The sequence below is a fragment of the Pan troglodytes genome, chromosome 14 (assembly GCF_028858775.2).
Source record: "Pan troglodytes isolate AG18354 chromosome 14, NHGRI_mPanTro3-v2.0_pri, whole genome shotgun sequence".
Classification (NCBI taxonomy): Eukaryota; Metazoa; Chordata; class Mammalia; order Primates; family Hominidae; genus Pan; species Pan troglodytes.
The window spans coordinates 44,947,085-44,965,670 of record NC_072412.2 but is presented as its reverse complement, the minus strand read 5'-3'; the positions used below and the strand labels follow the sequence as shown (position 1 = coordinate 44,965,670).

The 18,586-nt window shown below is 35.7% G+C and overlaps 1 protein-coding gene across 34 annotated transcripts in view; it reads right to left on the bottom strand.

Annotated features, from left to right (window-relative positions):
• ZC3H13 (zinc finger CCCH-type containing 13) overlaps positions 1 to 18,586 on the bottom strand; it is a 97,337-nt gene that overhangs the window by 5,877 nt on the left and 72,874 nt on the right. For 14 of the 34 annotated variants that reach the window (XM_063792491.1, XM_009440605.5, XM_009440599.5 and 11 more), the window contains 7 exons: positions 15,822 to 15,905; positions 14,922 to 15,477; positions 10,004 to 10,107; positions 8,393 to 9,613; positions 7,148 to 7,672; positions 4,915 to 5,067; positions 3,477 to 3,677 (listed from right to left, as the gene is read on the bottom strand). In XM_063792491.1, coding sequence (XP_063648561.1) covers positions 3,477 to 3,677; positions 4,915 to 5,067; positions 7,148 to 7,672; positions 8,393 to 9,613; positions 10,004 to 10,107; positions 14,922 to 15,477; positions 15,822 to 15,905 — 2,844 coding nt within the window. The remainder of the gene's footprint in view (positions 1 to 3,476; positions 3,678 to 4,914; positions 5,068 to 7,147; positions 7,673 to 8,392; positions 9,614 to 10,003; positions 10,108 to 14,921; positions 15,478 to 15,821; positions 15,906 to 18,586) is intronic. The other 20 variants (XM_009440609.5, XM_509666.8, XM_063792495.1 and 17 more) reach the window with 3 other exon arrangements.

Sequence of the window (18,586 nt, the reverse complement as noted above, 5' to 3'; positions counted from 1 at the left end):
TTCAGTATACTGCTTACCATCAACTACTATTTAGAGTTTTAGATTTCAAGACTTTATTATAGCAAGATTCAAATGTTATAACAATATTCAAGTCTGTGACCTCTAAAAAAATTAGTTAAGAAAGTGATTGTTAGATAACCTGCAAACTTTGTCCTAGATTTGGTCACCATAAAAACCTGGGACAGTGTATTAAATTTAAATCACTTAGTTTTAAGTCACAACATGCAAGGTAGGGGAGAAAACACTGAACATACAAAAAAAACCCAGAAGAATTAAGGAAAGATAGAATAAAATATAAAGAGGTTAGGTTAAAAATAGACACAAAGGAAGTCAAAATAACAGAACAGGACCAGTCAGTAATCCAAACAAATAAGAGTCAGTCAAGAGTACGAAAGACAGCAGGTACTGCCTCTATTCATACAACACGCTCAAGCAGGTTACTTTTACAACCCACAAAGAAAAGCAGTAAACGCCTGGGTAAAAATAAAAGACACATTTTACTGAGAACAAAATGGAGCTGCAATACATAGCCGATTTCAATTTTCTGGGCTGCAAAGTGTAAGTATTGAGATTAGATAATTAACAAGAAACCAGTCTTAAATAACACACCTAGTCAATAGATGTGTAACATAAGAAAGGTATAAATACATAGAAAAGCCCGAAACTAGTTCTCAAACACTGGAGTCTATCAGGATCAGCTGAGGAGCTTTTTTAAAAACATTCCCTGGGCTCTATCACCAGATTTGCAGAATGAGAATCACCACAGTTGGACAAGAATACCTTAAGGGAAAAAAGGGGCAGTTTTTTCAGATGATTCAGATATACCAATGTTTGTACCAACCAATGATATAGTCATATATGCACATGATTAAAAACAAAAACGAAAACATTAACTACCATTCCACTACAGATATAATATAAAAGAAATGCATTGAGCCTACACCCTTCCTTGAAAATTGTTCATTACCACACATTTCTGTTTATTGGGATCCTTATTTTTGGCTTTCAAAATAGTAGATTACAAAACACATACCTGCAAACCTCCTCAGGGGGTATATAACATGACTAAATTTCCAGTCTCTTTAAAGTTTTGAACTGAGCAGCACCAAATTACTCAAGAAACAGACTAAATGCATTCTTAAAAGTTTAGCTCAAAAGAACTTAACCAACAGAGAGTAGAATGATGGTTAGTAGAGGCTGGGAAGGGTAGTGGGGGTGGGGAGTTGGGGGGATGGTTAATGGGTACAAAAAAAAAAGAATGAATAAGACTTAGTATTTGATAATACAACAGGGTGACTATAACACCCTGTTGTAGAAACTGTTATTGTTAATAACAATTTAATTATACATTTAAAAATAACTAAAAGAGTAATTGGCTTGTAATACAGAGGATAAATGCTTGAGGGGATGAATACTCTATTTTCCATACATGATTATTAACACATTGCATGACTGTATCAAAGTATCTCATGTACCCCACAAATATATACACCCACTAAGTACCCATGAAAATTAAAAATTAAAAATTAAAAATTAAAAAAAATGAACTTAACCTTAGTGCAATTAGAAAACAGACAAAAGCAATTTCAATTTCAGTACACTTACAAATTTTCTGTTTTAAGCTTTAGTTGTTTCTTTTAAAAATTATATATGAAATATGATTATGTTTTCTTTCATGTTGGTACACTTGAATAGACCAAATGGAAAAGAAAAATCAGTATCAATTATTTCATAAATATTTACTGAAAACCTACTATGTATGTCAGGCACTTTTCTGGGCAATAGCAGAAAATATAGATAGATAATTAGACCTTGGATATGGCAGTAAACAAGACAAAGTCTTTATTCAAGATAATACATCAGTTCTCTAATACAACCACCATAGCAGCAAAAATAGAAGAAGTCTGATTGTTAAGCCACATCACCCTTTACAGTGCATATTTTCACTGTTTAGGTTAAGTCATCAATAAGTAAGGGCCGAACTGTATTTCATGGGTAGCAAAATCAAACCAGATTTTAACTTGAAATGCTACTAGCAAAAGGTCACAGAAACAAATATCTTTAGAGGTGGGTAAGATTTTAGGGGTTTTATTCCATCACTTTACAAATAAAATTGAGGCTCACAGGAGTTATTTGCTTAAGGTCACAGAACCAACCAAACAAGGCAGATACAGTAAGGCAAGAACTAAGTCTTGGGTCATTTTTCGCTTAATACACGTTCACAATTATATGTATTTTGTACATGTATACTCTAGGTTTATTGGGCTATATTAAAATAAAAAATTTACTGCTTATGCTAATAGAGTAAAGGAAGGACATGAATTCATAAAACTCATAAAACAATATTTTTTGATTTTGTATTAGTAAAAAATTTAACACTAACTAAACTTTTACGTCCAGGGACATGACGTAAAACTGTTAATTAATGTTGTTCCCTTCACCTTTTACCTCCTTTTCCTTCTTTTTACCATCTACTCATCCCTCCCCATTAATAAAGTATTAGTAAGTTGCAAAATAAACTAAGGTAGGTACTAGATGAGACAGAGACAGTGAAAACCAAAACCAAACAACCCCTACCACCAGAATCCATAAGCTAGATAATCTGGAATAACTGAAAATTGCTGCAGTGAGGTCAAAAATCAGCGTGATAGGATATTTTCAAAGTAGCAGTTAATATTTATTGGGTATTACTATATGCCAGGAACTGTTCTAAGTGTTTTGCCTGTAATAACTCATTTGCTCCTAATTACCATAGGAAGTTGGTGGTATGATTATTCCTGACTTACAGATGATGACACTAACACACAGATTAAGTAATAGCCAGTAAGTGGTGTGCCTACTGAAATCCAGATCATCCGGCCTTACAGACCAAGCTCTTAATCACTTTGTTAAAGACTCAACCTACACACCTGCATTTGGGTAGATGTCTAGGGGAAAGGGCTGCCAAAATACCCAATTTCTTTAGACATGAAAAATATGTAGTCTGTTTTTCCTGGCTCTGCTTCATTTAGCCAAGGGCAAACCACTGAGCACTTTGATATTAGAACTTATTGGTTAATTTGGTTTTTTTTTTTGAGACAGGGTCTTGCTCTGTCACCTAGGTTGGAGTGTGGTGGCTCAATCATGGCTCACTGCAGCCTCAATTTCCTGGGCTCCAGCAATCCTGCTGCCTCAACCTCCCTGAGTAGCTGTGACTACAGACATACAACACCACGCCTGGCCTGTTAATAAGTAATTTTCATACAAAAAGGTCATTGTACTCTTTTCCCAACTTTTCTGTGGGATAACTCTTCTTCTCAAAATAAATTTTAAAGAGAAACTTTGACCATGAGGGTTAAATAATGACTATAAAATGATTTCTCAAAAAATAGTTTCTACACAGTGTTAAGTGCTACATAAGAACAGATCAGAATCCCCTTCAGATGGCATCTTAAATGGTTAACAGACATTATATAGTTAAAGTAAAATGAAACTACCTTTGGGTTTTTCTAAAAGTCTCTGACATGTTTCTTTGACTTTGGCAAAGAGTTCAGAACCTGCCAACTTTTTAGAAATCCCAACTCTTAGCATAACAGCTCCAGGTGTGAATTTTAAGAGTGCAGCCCCAGGCTCTCGTGGTTCTTTTGGATGCTTTGGCATAAGACCAGACCAATCCACATCTATCACATCTAAGGGATCTGTAAAAAGTTAAAAAGTAAGATTTGTTTTACACCAAGAAATAGCAGTCTTGTTATCTACATAGACATTTACATAAATCAAGGAGAAAACAGAAAAAATGAAAAGTACTTTAAACCAAAAATGTCCTATTCTTAAAATAAAAGCCTTCCCATATAATATTCAGAATCTAAGGACTCTGACAAATAAAAAACCTTTCCACCAAAAGAAAACAGGTAACCCAACCCACCCATACAAATAACTCATTTTAACTCAATGGGAGATCCCCAATGAAAGAACTCTATTGATTTCACTCAGATTGGGTCTGATCTTTTGAAACTTGGTACCAGAATCCTTTTAAGGGTTAAATCTAGGAGTACATGTGTTTGCAGTGTGTGCACACATACATTTTAATTTTTAAAAACAACTATTTCATTATGAAATCCCTTTAAGAGTCAGAGAGTGACAATTATTAACATTGAGAGCAAATAATCCATCCACTGCGAAGGAACAGTTGAAGAAATAATGTTCTACTTAGAAATACCTGATACCAGAAAATAACAAAGATAACAATCATACATACCTTCTACATCAGTAGAAAAAATTGCAAAATATAAGAGCAAATTAAAATAAAAATTTCATATTTTATATAATCAAAGAAAAGATCCTCACTGTGATTTTAAAAAGTTGTTAGTAACAATCAGACACTAATTGGAATGATTCAAGAGGAATATTAAGGGGTGTTGCTTCATGGTATAATCACTGGAATGAGTTCCAGCAACACGCAAAGTACTGTAAGTCAAAATAATTACCAAATTTAGAAAATTGATAGAGGTATATAGTGTTCAAATATAATTTCAACTACTGTAAATTTTTGATAGGTTGTTTAAAAAGTTGGCTTGTGTCACCACAGTTGTGAAGCTTTGTACCATATAACTACCATGTAGAAAGAACATTGCTAGACAATCAGTATTTGTTTAGATTCCAAGTCATATAATATGATTCTTAAATTCTGGAAAATAAACTTTAGAATGTTGCTATTTTAAATGAGGCCCTTTCTAATTCATAGACAATGCCTACTTAAAAAGGAGTAGGCATATAGGCTATAATTTTCATTTTATTGGCCTTTCAACCTTAAGTAAAATGTAAAAGGAAAAATTCTAAGTGTCTTAGGTCAATTTTTACAGAGTAGAAGGTAATAATACTTTAATATCATATAACAGATAATTTCCATGTTTAACCACCTCTGCAAATAGTTACCTGGCATCTTCTCCTCATCCTGTTGGTCCTCCCTCTTTTCTGCATCACCTGCCAGAATTTCATCTAGTTCGTCATCACTGATTGGCTCGTATCCTTCTCCAGCACCAGAGCCTAATGAATGTGCATCATCTAACTTGGACTCGTCATCTCCTGCTAAATAGACAAATTAATTTCAGATCAAAGACAACATTAAAGGGAGAGGATGACTAAGTCAAACCAAAAGGTAGAGGGTACACACATTATAACAATGTGAAAAACATCTTTTCATCAGAAAACTGTATCTCTTAATTATTCAAATACTTGATAATATCAAAAGAAAACAAAAATAAAATTTAATTAGTTAAATTAAACTTTAACAGCAAGAATACAATCTGGACAGCAATTATGAGAACAGCTTATAAGATCACAATAAAAATATGACAAATAAAAACTACTACTAACATACTAATGTTGATTGTGTATTATTTTTGATAATTTAAAACTTTAAAACTCAGACAAATCTAACTTCAAAAGATTTTGAAGTTATATTTTCAAATTTTCACAATTTATCTAAATAAAGTAATTTAAAAACTTGCAAACATTTAAAAAATTTACTCGAAGCTTAAATCTTAGTTCATATTATTTAGCTCATTATATAAACTTTACAACAGTGAGGTAAAAATACAAGAAGTGTCTAATTCTCTCTCAACATCTCAATTCCTCCTCCCTATCTCAATGATCTTCTTTCATTGATGAACACAATTTTTAGAAAAATGCTTTAATACAATTAAAAATAACTTTGTTAGTTCCACTAGTGTATGTTCTATTTTTTTATTTTACCAACTTTTTTCAACCACCTATGCTAAACTTTGTCTCTTGGTGAGTTAGTTGTGAACTTAATCCTAAAATTACAGAATACACTTAACGTTTACAATCACTAGCTAACCATACATTTCACTGAATCTACAATACTATGTTTCAAAATGTAACCATATGCTTTATGGGTATGAATTTGCAGCAAATAAAATATAAGAAGTTATGAGATGTTTCTAGTCATTCTAGTGGTTTTCCATTTTATTAAATTCTATAATAATCTCCCCATATCCTCACTAAGTCACTTCTAACGTAACCAATTTTAGTAACTTTGTCATATAAACATACATCTAAACATAAATGCACATAATAGGATTTTCAACTTTTCAAGTTGATCCAACTCATTTTCCTACTTTGAGTAAAAACTTTACATCACATAGCAAGTGATTCACCTATACATTTCTATTCTATATTATCTGTGATCATAACCAGCAAATTATATATTTTAGAGATGAGGGATACTGACTCCAATCACAAGAGAGCTATTATAATGATCAATTCAATTATATTCAATTATATCCCAGGGTTGTACCTCCATCAGAACCATGCTTTATGATTTGATGCTATTTATACTCAAAATTGAGATGAAAATGTAATGTGAAGAGATGAATTTGAAACAGTAAGTGCCTCGAGCAGAGAAGGCTTCATCGAGAAAATAATGTATAAATTGGGACTTGAATTTTGAGTAAGAAAGATGAGATAAAAGAAAAAGGTCTATCAGGAAATGGTATGAGTGGGTACAAAGAAGGGCAGAGAATGGAAAGGCATGAGTCAGCTTGTCTAGTAAATGGGGGCTGAAGGGTAAAGAACAGAAGCATGGAGAGTGAGGTTTCACATAGCTGAGGCTGGCTCTGAGTTGATGCGGACTTAGCATTCCTATTCTAGGACTAGGGAGTACCAGTGGGATTCTAGTCAATCCTACATTAAATACAGTTTTAGGTAGTGTTATTGTTTCATATATTTGTTCTCAACTGCCCTAGAAAATAGGGATTCACTAATAATTATTTGAATCCCTCTCTGAACTAAGAAGTCATTTCAATTTTTGTAATCTTATTTTTTTTAACATCTAAGAAAAGGATGTGATGGTTATTCTTCAACATCTATACACATTGCATCTAAACAATCTTTTATTTCATTTAGGTTTATGTGAACCAAATCTGCCTTAATGGTACTGCTAAGGGGACCACATTAAAAATATATATATATATATATATCTCTATCTTACAGGCCTTTTCCTTCTGAAATCTACTTCCTCTATAGAAGAATGGAGAATGGAGTCAATTTGCCCATTAGTGGGTGCCCTTTCAAAAGAAAATAGTTGTTTCCCACGAAATCTGAAAAGAAATAAAGCAGTATCACAGACAACAGAGGTAGCACTCACCTTCCACACTCTCAGTTCTCTCGGATTTATTTGTATCTTCAAATCCCTGCACAGATCCCAGATCTTTATCCATTCTCTCTTTATCCAAGGCTACAGAGTCTCGGGAAGTGCTTTCTAGATCCCTTTCATGTTCACCTTCCAGTTTTGCTTCACAGCGTTTCACAGACTCTATTTGAGAACTCTCAAAAGTTCTGTCTCTGTCTCTGTCCCTGTCCCTTTCAACAGAATCAGAAATTAGTCTCTCTCTTTCCCTATCCAAGTCTCTCCTTTTGTCTCGTTCTCTCTCTCGTTCTCGTTCTCGCAATCTATCTCGATCCCTGTTGCGTGGCCAATCTTTATCAGCATCTCGGTCCCATTCTCTCTGCCTCGTATCTCTCCTCTCTCTCTCGCGCTCTCTGTCGTGTTCATATCGATCTCGTTCTTGAAGCCTGTCTCTGCTATCAAATGACCCAGATCTTGAATGGACCTGTCGATCTGACTCTGGAGAACTTCTTCTTGAACTATGGCTTCTTGAATCCTGGCGATCTAAAATAAATATACCATATACGAAGAGTTATTAGCACACGATAAAATAGAAACAAAATGCTTCATTTCAAGGTCCTTTAAAACATAATTTACCTTTTTCCATATTCTATGTAACTTTCTATGTTCCATATTGTCTCTATATGTTCTATATATTTCTATATTCTACATATACATTTCTCTCTATAAATATCCAAATATATAAATCATTTTAAGAATAATTCCTCTCTCAAAGTTCTAATAAATTAAAAAAAAAAGTTTCCTTGTCTATTTCCACTATAACCATAAAATATCTTCCAAGAAGTACATAAAATGATTAGGCATTAATAGAACTAATCACTCCATTATTTGATCTCCTCCTACTCCCCTATCTTATTTTCTGTGGTCAAAAGAGGCAGCCTTGACTGCATGAAGAATAGCAGGAAGGTTAAAATCATAGGCACCAATAAGGGACTTGAACACATAAACCCTTCCACCAAGACATACTACTAAAATCCTGATATTAAACTGATTAACACTACTGTATGTATTTCTATTATAATGTTGGTATTAATGTGATAACAGGTAACATTTTGATAGGGCAGCTAAACTTTTCTTTAAAAAGTTGCATAAAATTTAAGGCAGCATGTAAAGTAACCAATTTAGCATTACTTTAGAATTAAAATGTGTATAAAATATACTAACCTAGGAAACAGTGACTAGATCACAATTCAATTTTATTACCTGAAGAAGTACTTCGACTGGGTTCTCCACGCTTTAACTGATCAATCCTAGATTTTCTCTCTCCTGTGATTTCCAGGCTTTTTGTTTTTTCTCTATCTCTTGAGCCACTGTGCAGTACTCTCTTTCGACCACTTTGGTCATCTCCACTTCGATGGGCTGAATCATTGGATGGGGAGCGAAGACGACCAGACGTATGACTACGGTTACTCCGATTGCTCCCGAGGCTGCTGCTCCTCTTTTGATCCATAGGCTTGCGATGCTGTGCATCTTCTATAGTCACGTGAGGCGTCTCTACTTTTTCTACTCGTGTTCTATGGCATTTTCTGTGTGAGTCTTCATTGGCAAAAGTATTATTGGTGGTATTGGTGGGGGTGGCAGAGGTGGAAATAGTGATGGCAGATGTGCTGAAAGAGGTGGCGGCAGCAGCAGTAGTGGCAGCAAGAGTTGCAGGCACAGTTGTAGCAGTGGCAGTAGCCACAGGCGGTGGAGGAGGAAGAAGAGAAGATGGAGAAGGGGTACTACCAGGAGTCGTGGCGGTGGCAGTATGCTCTGCTTCTGTCACCTCTGTACGGTCAGGGACATCCTCATCAGACCAGTCACTGAATGCTGTATCTTCTTTTTTCTGGGAGTCCTCTAGAATACCATTCTTACCATTGCACATTTCAACCAATTCCTCTTTAGTTGTTATAGGGGGAGTCCGTGGGCCTCTTTTCTTCTTACTTTGCTGGGCTGCTTCTTCATCAGAAATATCAGAATCACCTTTGGATTTTTTACGTTTTTTTTCAATGCTTTTCTTTTTCTGTCCTTTTTTTGGTGAAAATACTTGACCATCTTCAGATGTTGTCTCTATGTTACCCCTCTCTATTCCAACATCATCCTCTTTCTTTTTCTTAATTGGTTTCTTTTGAATTTTTGCTTTCTTCTTGTTTTCATCATGGGCTCGATCAGATGTCTCTCGATCTTCAGACTGGTGGTGTCCTATAATGTCCTGTGCACGCATTCTTGAGCTTTCCAGGATTTCTGTCTGTTCTCTCTGTTTATCTACAGAAGAAACTTTCTCCTTGAGTTCCTGTTCTTCGTAGCGCCTTGAACTCTCTTTCCTTTCTGGTTTACGATCCTCCTCTTTCCATCTACCCTGTCTGTCTTCTGTGAGGTGCGAGGGACTAAGAGAACGAGATTCTTGAGGTCGTACAACTTGGCTCAAGAGTCTGTGTTTTTCATCTATATAAAAGATAAAAGCAATCACACTCTCACCAGGTTAGTAACCACTGCATGGTACATATAGATTATAATAATTTCTCCTCACACCTGTAATCCCAGGACTTTGGGAGGCCGAGGCAGGTGGATCATGAGATCAAGAGATCAAGATCATTTAAAAACTTTTAAAATGACAATAATTTTAGTAAAAATAAAAATATGGCTTTACTATAAATAGTAGAAAATGACAGTACTCTAACACTTACTTTAGTCACAAAAGGAGATATTTAGAGGCAGCAAAGCAAGACAACTTTTTAAAAATCTTAATTCATCAGTTCCTACTAGTATGAAAGGATGGTTTCATGGTTACAAATGAATATGAATATAGAGAGATAGAAAACAGAGTCTGCTTACTTTTATCATCTCCACTGTTGTAGGCATCACTGTCCGGAGAATGTTCACGCCGGCGCTTCGGGGACTGTCTAGGGCTGGGACTCCCTTCATTTCTATAGCGCTTCCTAAATTGGACAAGCAAACACAATTTATAAAATTCTAGGGGGCAAAAAAAGAGATTTTTTTGTTTTTACTAGTATCTCTTTACTATAACTGGAACATATAATTGTAGGAAAGCAATATTGCCAGAGTGTATCATACAAAGGATATTCAGTGTCTTTAATACAAATTCTTTACTTCATTTGCTAAGAATTGTGAACTTAAAATACACAACATTTCTTCTTCTTCTTCATTATACATGTAGAATAACTCAAGTGAAAATTGCCAGATTTAAATACTGTAAGGTGGTAACATGCAGCACAGAAACCAATATATTAATGTACCCTCTGATATAAACATTCAGCAATTTTGCATTCTTATGATATAAAAATGCCTTATGCTGCAGAGCTGAATGAGAAAACCTAATATTGGCTTTGAAGTAAAAAAGCTATGAGTTCAACTTATAACTACATTAGTTATTATGCAGCCTTAAGTAAGTTCCTTGAAGTCACTGAACCTTAGTTTCTCATCTGAAAATGGTGGGTGGGGCTGGATGGGTGGGAAATGAGAGTCCATTTCATAAAATTGCAGTAAGGAATAAATTAGTTATGTCATAAACCCAGTGCCAGATATGTTGTGGGTACACCATAAAATTAGTTCCTTTCCCCTTCATGGAAATCACTTTCTTGCTGACAAATTAATAAAATAATTCATATGTTCATTATATTTTTTGTTCCTTAGTTGAGCTTTAAATGAGTAGCGTTTTATATCTCTTGGGTACTTAAATTATTCTAGTGTTTTCCCCCATTTTCATTAAAATTTGACTACCTGTTTTTTCACTAACATTGTTTGTTTATAAATACTATGGTCAAAAGTTAAGAAACATATTGTATACATGGACCAATGGAACAGAATAGAAAACCCAGAAATAAAGCCAAATGATCTTCAACAAAAGCATACAAAACATAACTGGGGAAAGGACACCCTATTTACTAAATGGTGGTGGGAAAATTGGCAAGTCACATGTAAAAGAATGAAACCGGATCCGTCTCAGCTCAAACAAAAATCAGCTCAAGAAGGATCAAAGACTTAAATCTAAAACCTGAAACCATTAAAATTCTAGAAATTAACACTGGGAAAACTCTTTTGGACACTGGCCTAGGCAAAGACTTCATGACCAAGACTCTAAAAGCAAACGCAACAAAACCAAAAATAAATAAATGGAACCTAATTAAACTAAAAAGCTTCTGCACAGCAAAATAAATAACAAAGACAACCCATAGAATGGGAGAAAATGTTTGCAAACTATGTATCCAACAAAGGACTAGTATCCAGAATCTATAAGAAACTCAAATAAATCAGCAAGAAAAACATAAATAATCCCATCAAAAAGTGGACAAAGGACATGAATAGACATTTCTCAAAAGAAGACAAACAGCCAACAAACGTATGAAAAAATGCTCAAAATCACTAATCATCAGGGAAATACAAATTAAAAACCACAATGAGATGCCACCTTACTCCTACAAAAATGGCCATTAAAAAGTAAAAAAAACAGTAGATGTTAGCATAGACATGGTGAAAAGGGAATGCTTATTCACTGCTGGTGGGAATGTAAATAAGTACAACCTCTATGAAAAACAGTATGGAGAGTCCTTAAAGAACTAAAAGGAGATGTTTGATCCAGCAATCCCACTACTGGGTATCTACCCAAAGGAAAAGAAGTCATTATATGAAAAAAACACATGCACATATATGTTTATAGCAGCAAAATTCACAACTGTAAAGATATAGAACCAACCTAAGTGCCCATTGGCCAATGGGTGGATAAAGAAAATGTGGTATATATACACCATGAAACCATGGACTACTACTCAGCCATAAAAAGGAAAAAATTAATGTCTTTTGCAGCAACTTGTTCTCACCTGTAAGTGAGAGCTAAGCTATGAGTATGCAAAGGCATACAGAGTGATATAATGGGCTTTGGAGACTCAGAAGGGGGAGGGTGGAAGGGGAGTGAGGGATAAAAACGTACGTGTTTGGTACAATGTGGACTACTCAGGTGACAAATGCACTAAAATCTCTGAATTCATCCAGGTAACCAAAAACCTCTTGTACCCTAAAAGCTATTGAAATAAAAATAAAACAAAAACATACCAGCACATGTATATCATAGACAGCTCCTTTATATAGATGAACAACCATGTGGAGAAGGCCCCAGGTGTAATATGACAACTCACAGGCCCAAGCTTGTGTACTACTTTATCCAAAGCTCCTCTCCCATCAATAACTGGCCTATTTCCCCATTTTTCATATCTAATGACTTGCTATGACAAGAGAATGTGGTGAAAGTGACACTGTGCAAATGTGAAGAGGATTCAGGAGGCCTTGCCGCTTCAGCTTCTGCCCTCTTGTTGTTTCTACCATTACATGCAAAGCAGAGTTTAGACTACTGAAGGCCAGGGGCTCAAGTGGAGGAGAAACAAGATGCCCTAATTGCCAGACACATGAATGAGACAATCCTGGGCCTCCAGGCCCAGCTGCATTGTCAGATGGAATGTTGATAGAGGAGTTACTCCAAGTGAGACCAACAGAGCAACCACTCTATTGAGCCCAGGCAAAACTGCCAATCCACAGAATCATGAGCAAATAAATGGTTGTTGTTTTAAGCTACTAACTTATGTGGTGATGTGTTATATATCAAGAGATAACTGACAGACTGGAATAAAGTGAAAATTTAAAACATGAGAAAAAGTTATTTCAAGGAAATACCTAAATAAACACAATTAGAGTAAAATAAATACAGCAATTAGGCAAACCTTCTACATAAGAGCAGTTAAAAAAAGTGCTGGATAAATTGAACTACTGAGATGACAATACAGTTAATGAAAGATTAAGATATTAATCTCATGTAATTAGTTTCTGTTATAGAGTTATTCAACTTCTAAATTTCTGGGGTCATTGTCAACTCTTAGATTGTCTAACCATGAAAAACCAGAGAAACTTTTGCTATTATAAGCAGATATCAGAAGCATGAAAAAAATACAGGTTGTGTATCCCTTATCCATGAAATGCTTTAGGTTTTGAATATTTGCATTGTACTTACTGGTTGTGCATCCTTCATGTGAAAATCTGAAATGTTCCAATGAGCATTTCCTCTGAGTGCCATGTCAGTGTTTAAAAAGCATCAGATTTTGGAGCATTTCAAATTCTGAATTTTTGGATTTGGGATGCTCAATCTGTACTAATGAAAGCAGAGGACTGAATAAAAGATAAATAACAAATATTTCAGAATTTTAATCTTAGAAAATAAAGAGGTCAGAAAAGTGGCGGGTGGGGAGGGTGGGAATATGTACCTGTGCCTCCATGTGTTAAAAAAGGTATCTCTGAAGTTTATGTTCAGGTAAGATTTTTCAAAATGTAAGGAGAGGGAAGCAGGAAAGTAATCCAAGGAGTGTACTACAGAAAACCATGGCTGTAGATTAAAGAACAGCCAAGACTTAAGGGAAGAAAGTTCTACTTCCGTGCTGTGTTGTTTGGCCCTAACCATAATCCACAATAGTGAGGATGAAAAAAGCCTAAAGCAGGGACCCTGTATTCGCCCTGTGGCAAATGAGCTGGAGGTAAGAGCAAGAAAATTGAAGATATATAAATTATTTTCTCAGTATGTTTTGGCAAGGTAAACCACAGTGTTTATCCCAGTTGGAGGCAAAAAAGCAGTTAACTCTAGTAAGTTTGGTTTTGTGCCCACAGAACTTCAAAATTGACCAATCTGAGTCTAGAATTCTCATGAACACTGTGATCAGCTTAGTCAATAACTGTCTCCTCACCAACTAATGAGAGCCCCAACTCAGAGAGGACTGCTAAGCTGACAGGGACAACTCTGGGGCCATCTTAGCCATCATATGGAGAAAACCTTTCTGAGACTGAAATTAATACAGAGGGAAACTGGAGAGATGGAAACTGCTAATGCTTTGTTTGAGAATCTGGATACAGCCACATCAGAACAAGCAAAAGCTAATCTCCAACTTCCTAGATATTTGAGCAAGTAAGTTCTTTTTTGGTTAAAAGGAGGTGAGGTGGGGGAATGCCCTTAGGTATATGAGATGCCAAGAACACATTTTTTGACCCCAAAGAACTACTCCACAGCACAAGAGAAGACACTTCCTTTTCTCTCATCTTCGAACCATGCAGTGATTACAAGGATTCCCTCAGTTCTAAGACATTGTGAATGCTTCCTGTAAGCCTGGGGGTAGTGACTCCATAATTACAAGCACATAAAAGTCACGAAGGATCATCAGAATGGCACAGGTGATATCCCTTGGTGACTAGTCTAGGGGATGTGATGGGATACAAGTTCACTGATTCCTGTCTTAATTTAAAAATTATTTTTTCTAGACAACTGAAAAAACTTTTTTTTTTTTTTTCTGAGACAAGGCCTCCACCCAGGCTGGAGTGCAATGACATAATCTTGGCTCACTGCAACCTCTGCCTCTCAGGTTCAAACAATCCTCCCATCTCAGCCTCCCAAGTAGCTGGGATACAGGCACGTGCCACCATGTCCAGCTTATTTTTGTATTTTCTGTAGAGATGGAGTTTTGCCATGTTGCCCAGGCTGGTCTCAAACTCCTGGCCTGAAGGAATCTGCCTGCCTCGGCCTCCCACAGTGCTGGGTAAAAAAACTTTAAACACCGATACATATACTAAATTTGAAAAACAGGAAAATATACAGAGAAAAAAAATTAACAGGAAATTAAGAGTACATTGAAAAGCATTAAATGAAACTTTGAATTCTTTCCTGAAATGTAAAATGTTATTAATAACTGATAATTATTCTTACTTTGATTTTCTTTCATCATGTCCATCTCTTGGATTCCTATCTTCTCGGATCTCTTCTCGCTTTTCTCTGCGGTCATCTCGTCCTTTGTCTTTGTCTTCCCAATCCCTTTGGCGTTCTCGTTCTTTATCCCTTTCTCTCGCTCTTTCTCGTTCCCGTTCTCGCTCTCGCTCTCTCTCCCGTTCTCGCTCTCTCTCCCTCTCTCTTTCTTCTCTTTCTCGTTCCCGTTCTTTTTCCCTGTCTCGCTCCCTCTCTCTTTCCCGCTCTCGATCGTGGTCTCGGTCTCTATCCCTTTCACGATCTCTCTCTTTTTCTCTTTCTCTCTCCCGTTCCCTAGCACGCTCTCTTTCTAGTTCTCTCTCTTTTTCTCTTTCCCGATCCCGTTCACGTTCCCTCTCTCTCTCCCGCTCCCTGTCTCGTTCTCGTTCCCGATCTCTCTCTCTAGCCCTTTCATCTCTCCTATCATCCACTCTGTCTACTCTTCGTTCCTCTCTTCTTTCATCACGCTCAAGCTCGTCATTCCTTCCCTGATGTCGAATTGGTGAGCTTGGTCTTTGATCTACAATGAAAATCAAGTTTTGTCAGTGATTAATTTGACAGATAACCTATTGGTAAGACAGCATGGTAAATCTTAAATTTTATCTGTGTATAGGGTCACACTGGCAACAAATTACAAACCAAGTAGCATATTTAATTTTAACTTAATATCCAAGTAACAATCGCCCCTAGACCTTAAATTTTTTAAAGATAATTTTTATTTGCCCTCTAACTACCATGTTTCCTGCTCCCCGTCAACCCCCTTCCCCCCTCCCACTGATCAATCTTTGATCTTTCTCTGCATGCTCCCTACCCTACCTCCAGCCCACTGCTCCAACCCCACTTTCTGCCATCTCTACCCTTCACCTCTGATCTTCTCTGTCCCCCCAGCAGGACCTGAGAACACTGGTGGCAAAGGATAGGGGCAGCAGGAGGTGTAGAACATAGGAGCTGAAGGAAAAAAAAAATTTCCCTCGTAAGTCACACCTCTAATTTCAGGCCAAAATATATACACATCAAAGTGCAGCTATTATGTGAGGAAAATATAGTAGAACAAAACATATGTCAGAATTTGTTGCTGCAATATAACATGAACTGTAATATTAAGGGTACTGATGTCTAGCAATCTTGAAATAAATGTAAAAATGTTTCATATTAGTGATATATATTTGTAATTAATAACCAATTACTAATAAATTAGAAGCTTTAATTATATAAATGATTACTCAGATGAAGAGCTGTTTTCTTAAAATGTTAACTGATAACCTCATCACATTTTATATAAATTTTTTCCATGTACACACAAATCACATAAACACAGAATAAATGAATGCATGCTGCCCAAATACCCAGTTGAGCAGAAAATTAGTCTGGGATACAAAAACGTTTAAGAGGATGGCATGAACTTTTTCAAAAAAGAGACAGCCATTTTTGAAAGCAACTACTGCGGTCTGATCTAGGATACTGTGATGTTTCCATTTACATACTATATATCTACTGGTTTTTGATAAAGATCATATTATAATAAGGCCAACAGGTTGGTAAGTGGAACATCTAACATCAACTCATTAAGCAGAATAATTTTAGGATGTTTCTAGGAAGGGTTCAATACAGTATTCTGGATTTCCCTTCCTAATCACTGATTAAAAAGACAAGAATTATCTTATCTTTACTATTTTAGAGGTTATAGACCCAGATACAAACGATCATAGCATTTTAAAGCTGAATCAAAATGAAATCCTACACAGTTGCTTCTCCCCCTTTGTATTTAAAAACAGAGATTATGGTCCAGAGTTGTCTTCCCAATGTCACAGAGATGGTAGATGCATTAGAAGTCAGTTTTCTTAAACACTTTCACTTTTGCTGAAACCAACTTAAAGTGGTTCTTCTGTACCATACTTTGGATTCCTAGAATGCTATCTACCCATCTTTTGTATTGTCTGAATTCCTAGTTTGGAGGAGTCATACCAACATCATAATCATTACAAGATAACCTGAAACAAATTCAATACCATTAACTTATAGCAAATCATACTTTAAATTTCTAATTACAGCAATATCAGCAAATAGACTATTCAGACATGCTTTTATGGGAGATATATTTTCCCAACCAAAATATCAATGCTACTTTCTTCAAAGGAAAATGGAAAGAATATAAGAACATCACTTTAATATGTCTAAATTATCTTCCCCTATCTTTCCCCCAAAATGTGTTATTCAAAGATGTGCTTCTACTTACATATTTCCTTATTTTAATAAATGACATACCAATTCATTAAAGCTGACAATCTCTGGGTTGTCTAAGCCTCATCATATCCAAGTACAATCAACTTCACTTCTAAAATATTTCTTTGTTCCTTTTCCTGTCCCCATAGCTATAGTTATTAACTCAGACCTTGATCAGGTCTTCTTAGATGCCTATGTCATCAATAGTCTAACTAATTGGTATCCTTGTTTTCAATCTTTCCCAACACCCTTAATATGTTTTTGATGAAAATTATTTCTTCCAACTGTTTAAAAGTAGTTATCTTGTAGGCAGTGAAAGGCAATTAAAATCAAATTTTTAGCCTGACTAGGCTAAACTTAGGTCATTTACTACCTGGCCTATAGTCTTTCATCAGTCCTTTTCCCTGGTTTCTTTTCTACCTTGCCAATTATAGCATACTCTGACTCCAATCTTATAATTCCTTACTACTCCAAAGCACATGTTTCTTTCAGTTCTGGTGTCTGTACATGCTGCACCCTCTCCCTGTAAAGTGCTCCTTCTATAGTTTCCTTTTATTCTTCAGGCCCTAATTCAGATGTCACTTCTTTAGGCAGCTTTCTTGGAATTGCTCAGAATTGTGTTTGCTCCTTTGTCTTCTCACAGAACTTTTATATACAGTAATAGCATTTTATCACACTTTGTTTTTTTGGGTGGGGAGTTCTTCCCTCTCCCCATTAAATTCTACAAGGACAAGAAATTATTGCACCTCAAGTGCCTAGCAAAGTGCCTGACATGGGTACTCAACAAATATTTGTAAAATATTCATTAGACTCCAAAATATATTTTTATTTCAATCATACATCTGATAATTATTGAAGTAGTTACAGTAAAATTAAAATAGAGAACTGAACTTCTGGTCTGAAGACCTGAGTTTGAATTCCAGCTCTGGAACCTACTTCTCTATAATATTGTAATCTTACTACTCTTAGATCTAATCCCCAAAACTGTGAAAACATGAATTATTTTATCATACCTACACTTACAAGGATATTGTAAAGACTAAGTCAGAATATATGTAAAGCAACTATCAAAGTTCTTGGCACCTAGCAGAAGATCAATACATGTGGTTGAACTAACCATAAGATTGAAACCAAATGTTACTATTGAATTCAGGCATGAGATGAGAAAAATCTGAGCAAGGATATGAAAATAGAAAAAAAGGAAAAAAGAGATTTAAAAAAAAGCATCACCAGTTCTAAAAGTCCCAGGGAAGAAAAAATTTCAGATATCAACACAGAACATAGAAACTCCAGCCCTATCTGTAACTAAGGAAATTCTACACATCTTTTAACCAAAATGCATTAGGCTTACCTTATAAACTCAACCCAATCAATTCTCCTACTTCTGATCCTATCTATGCTCCCAA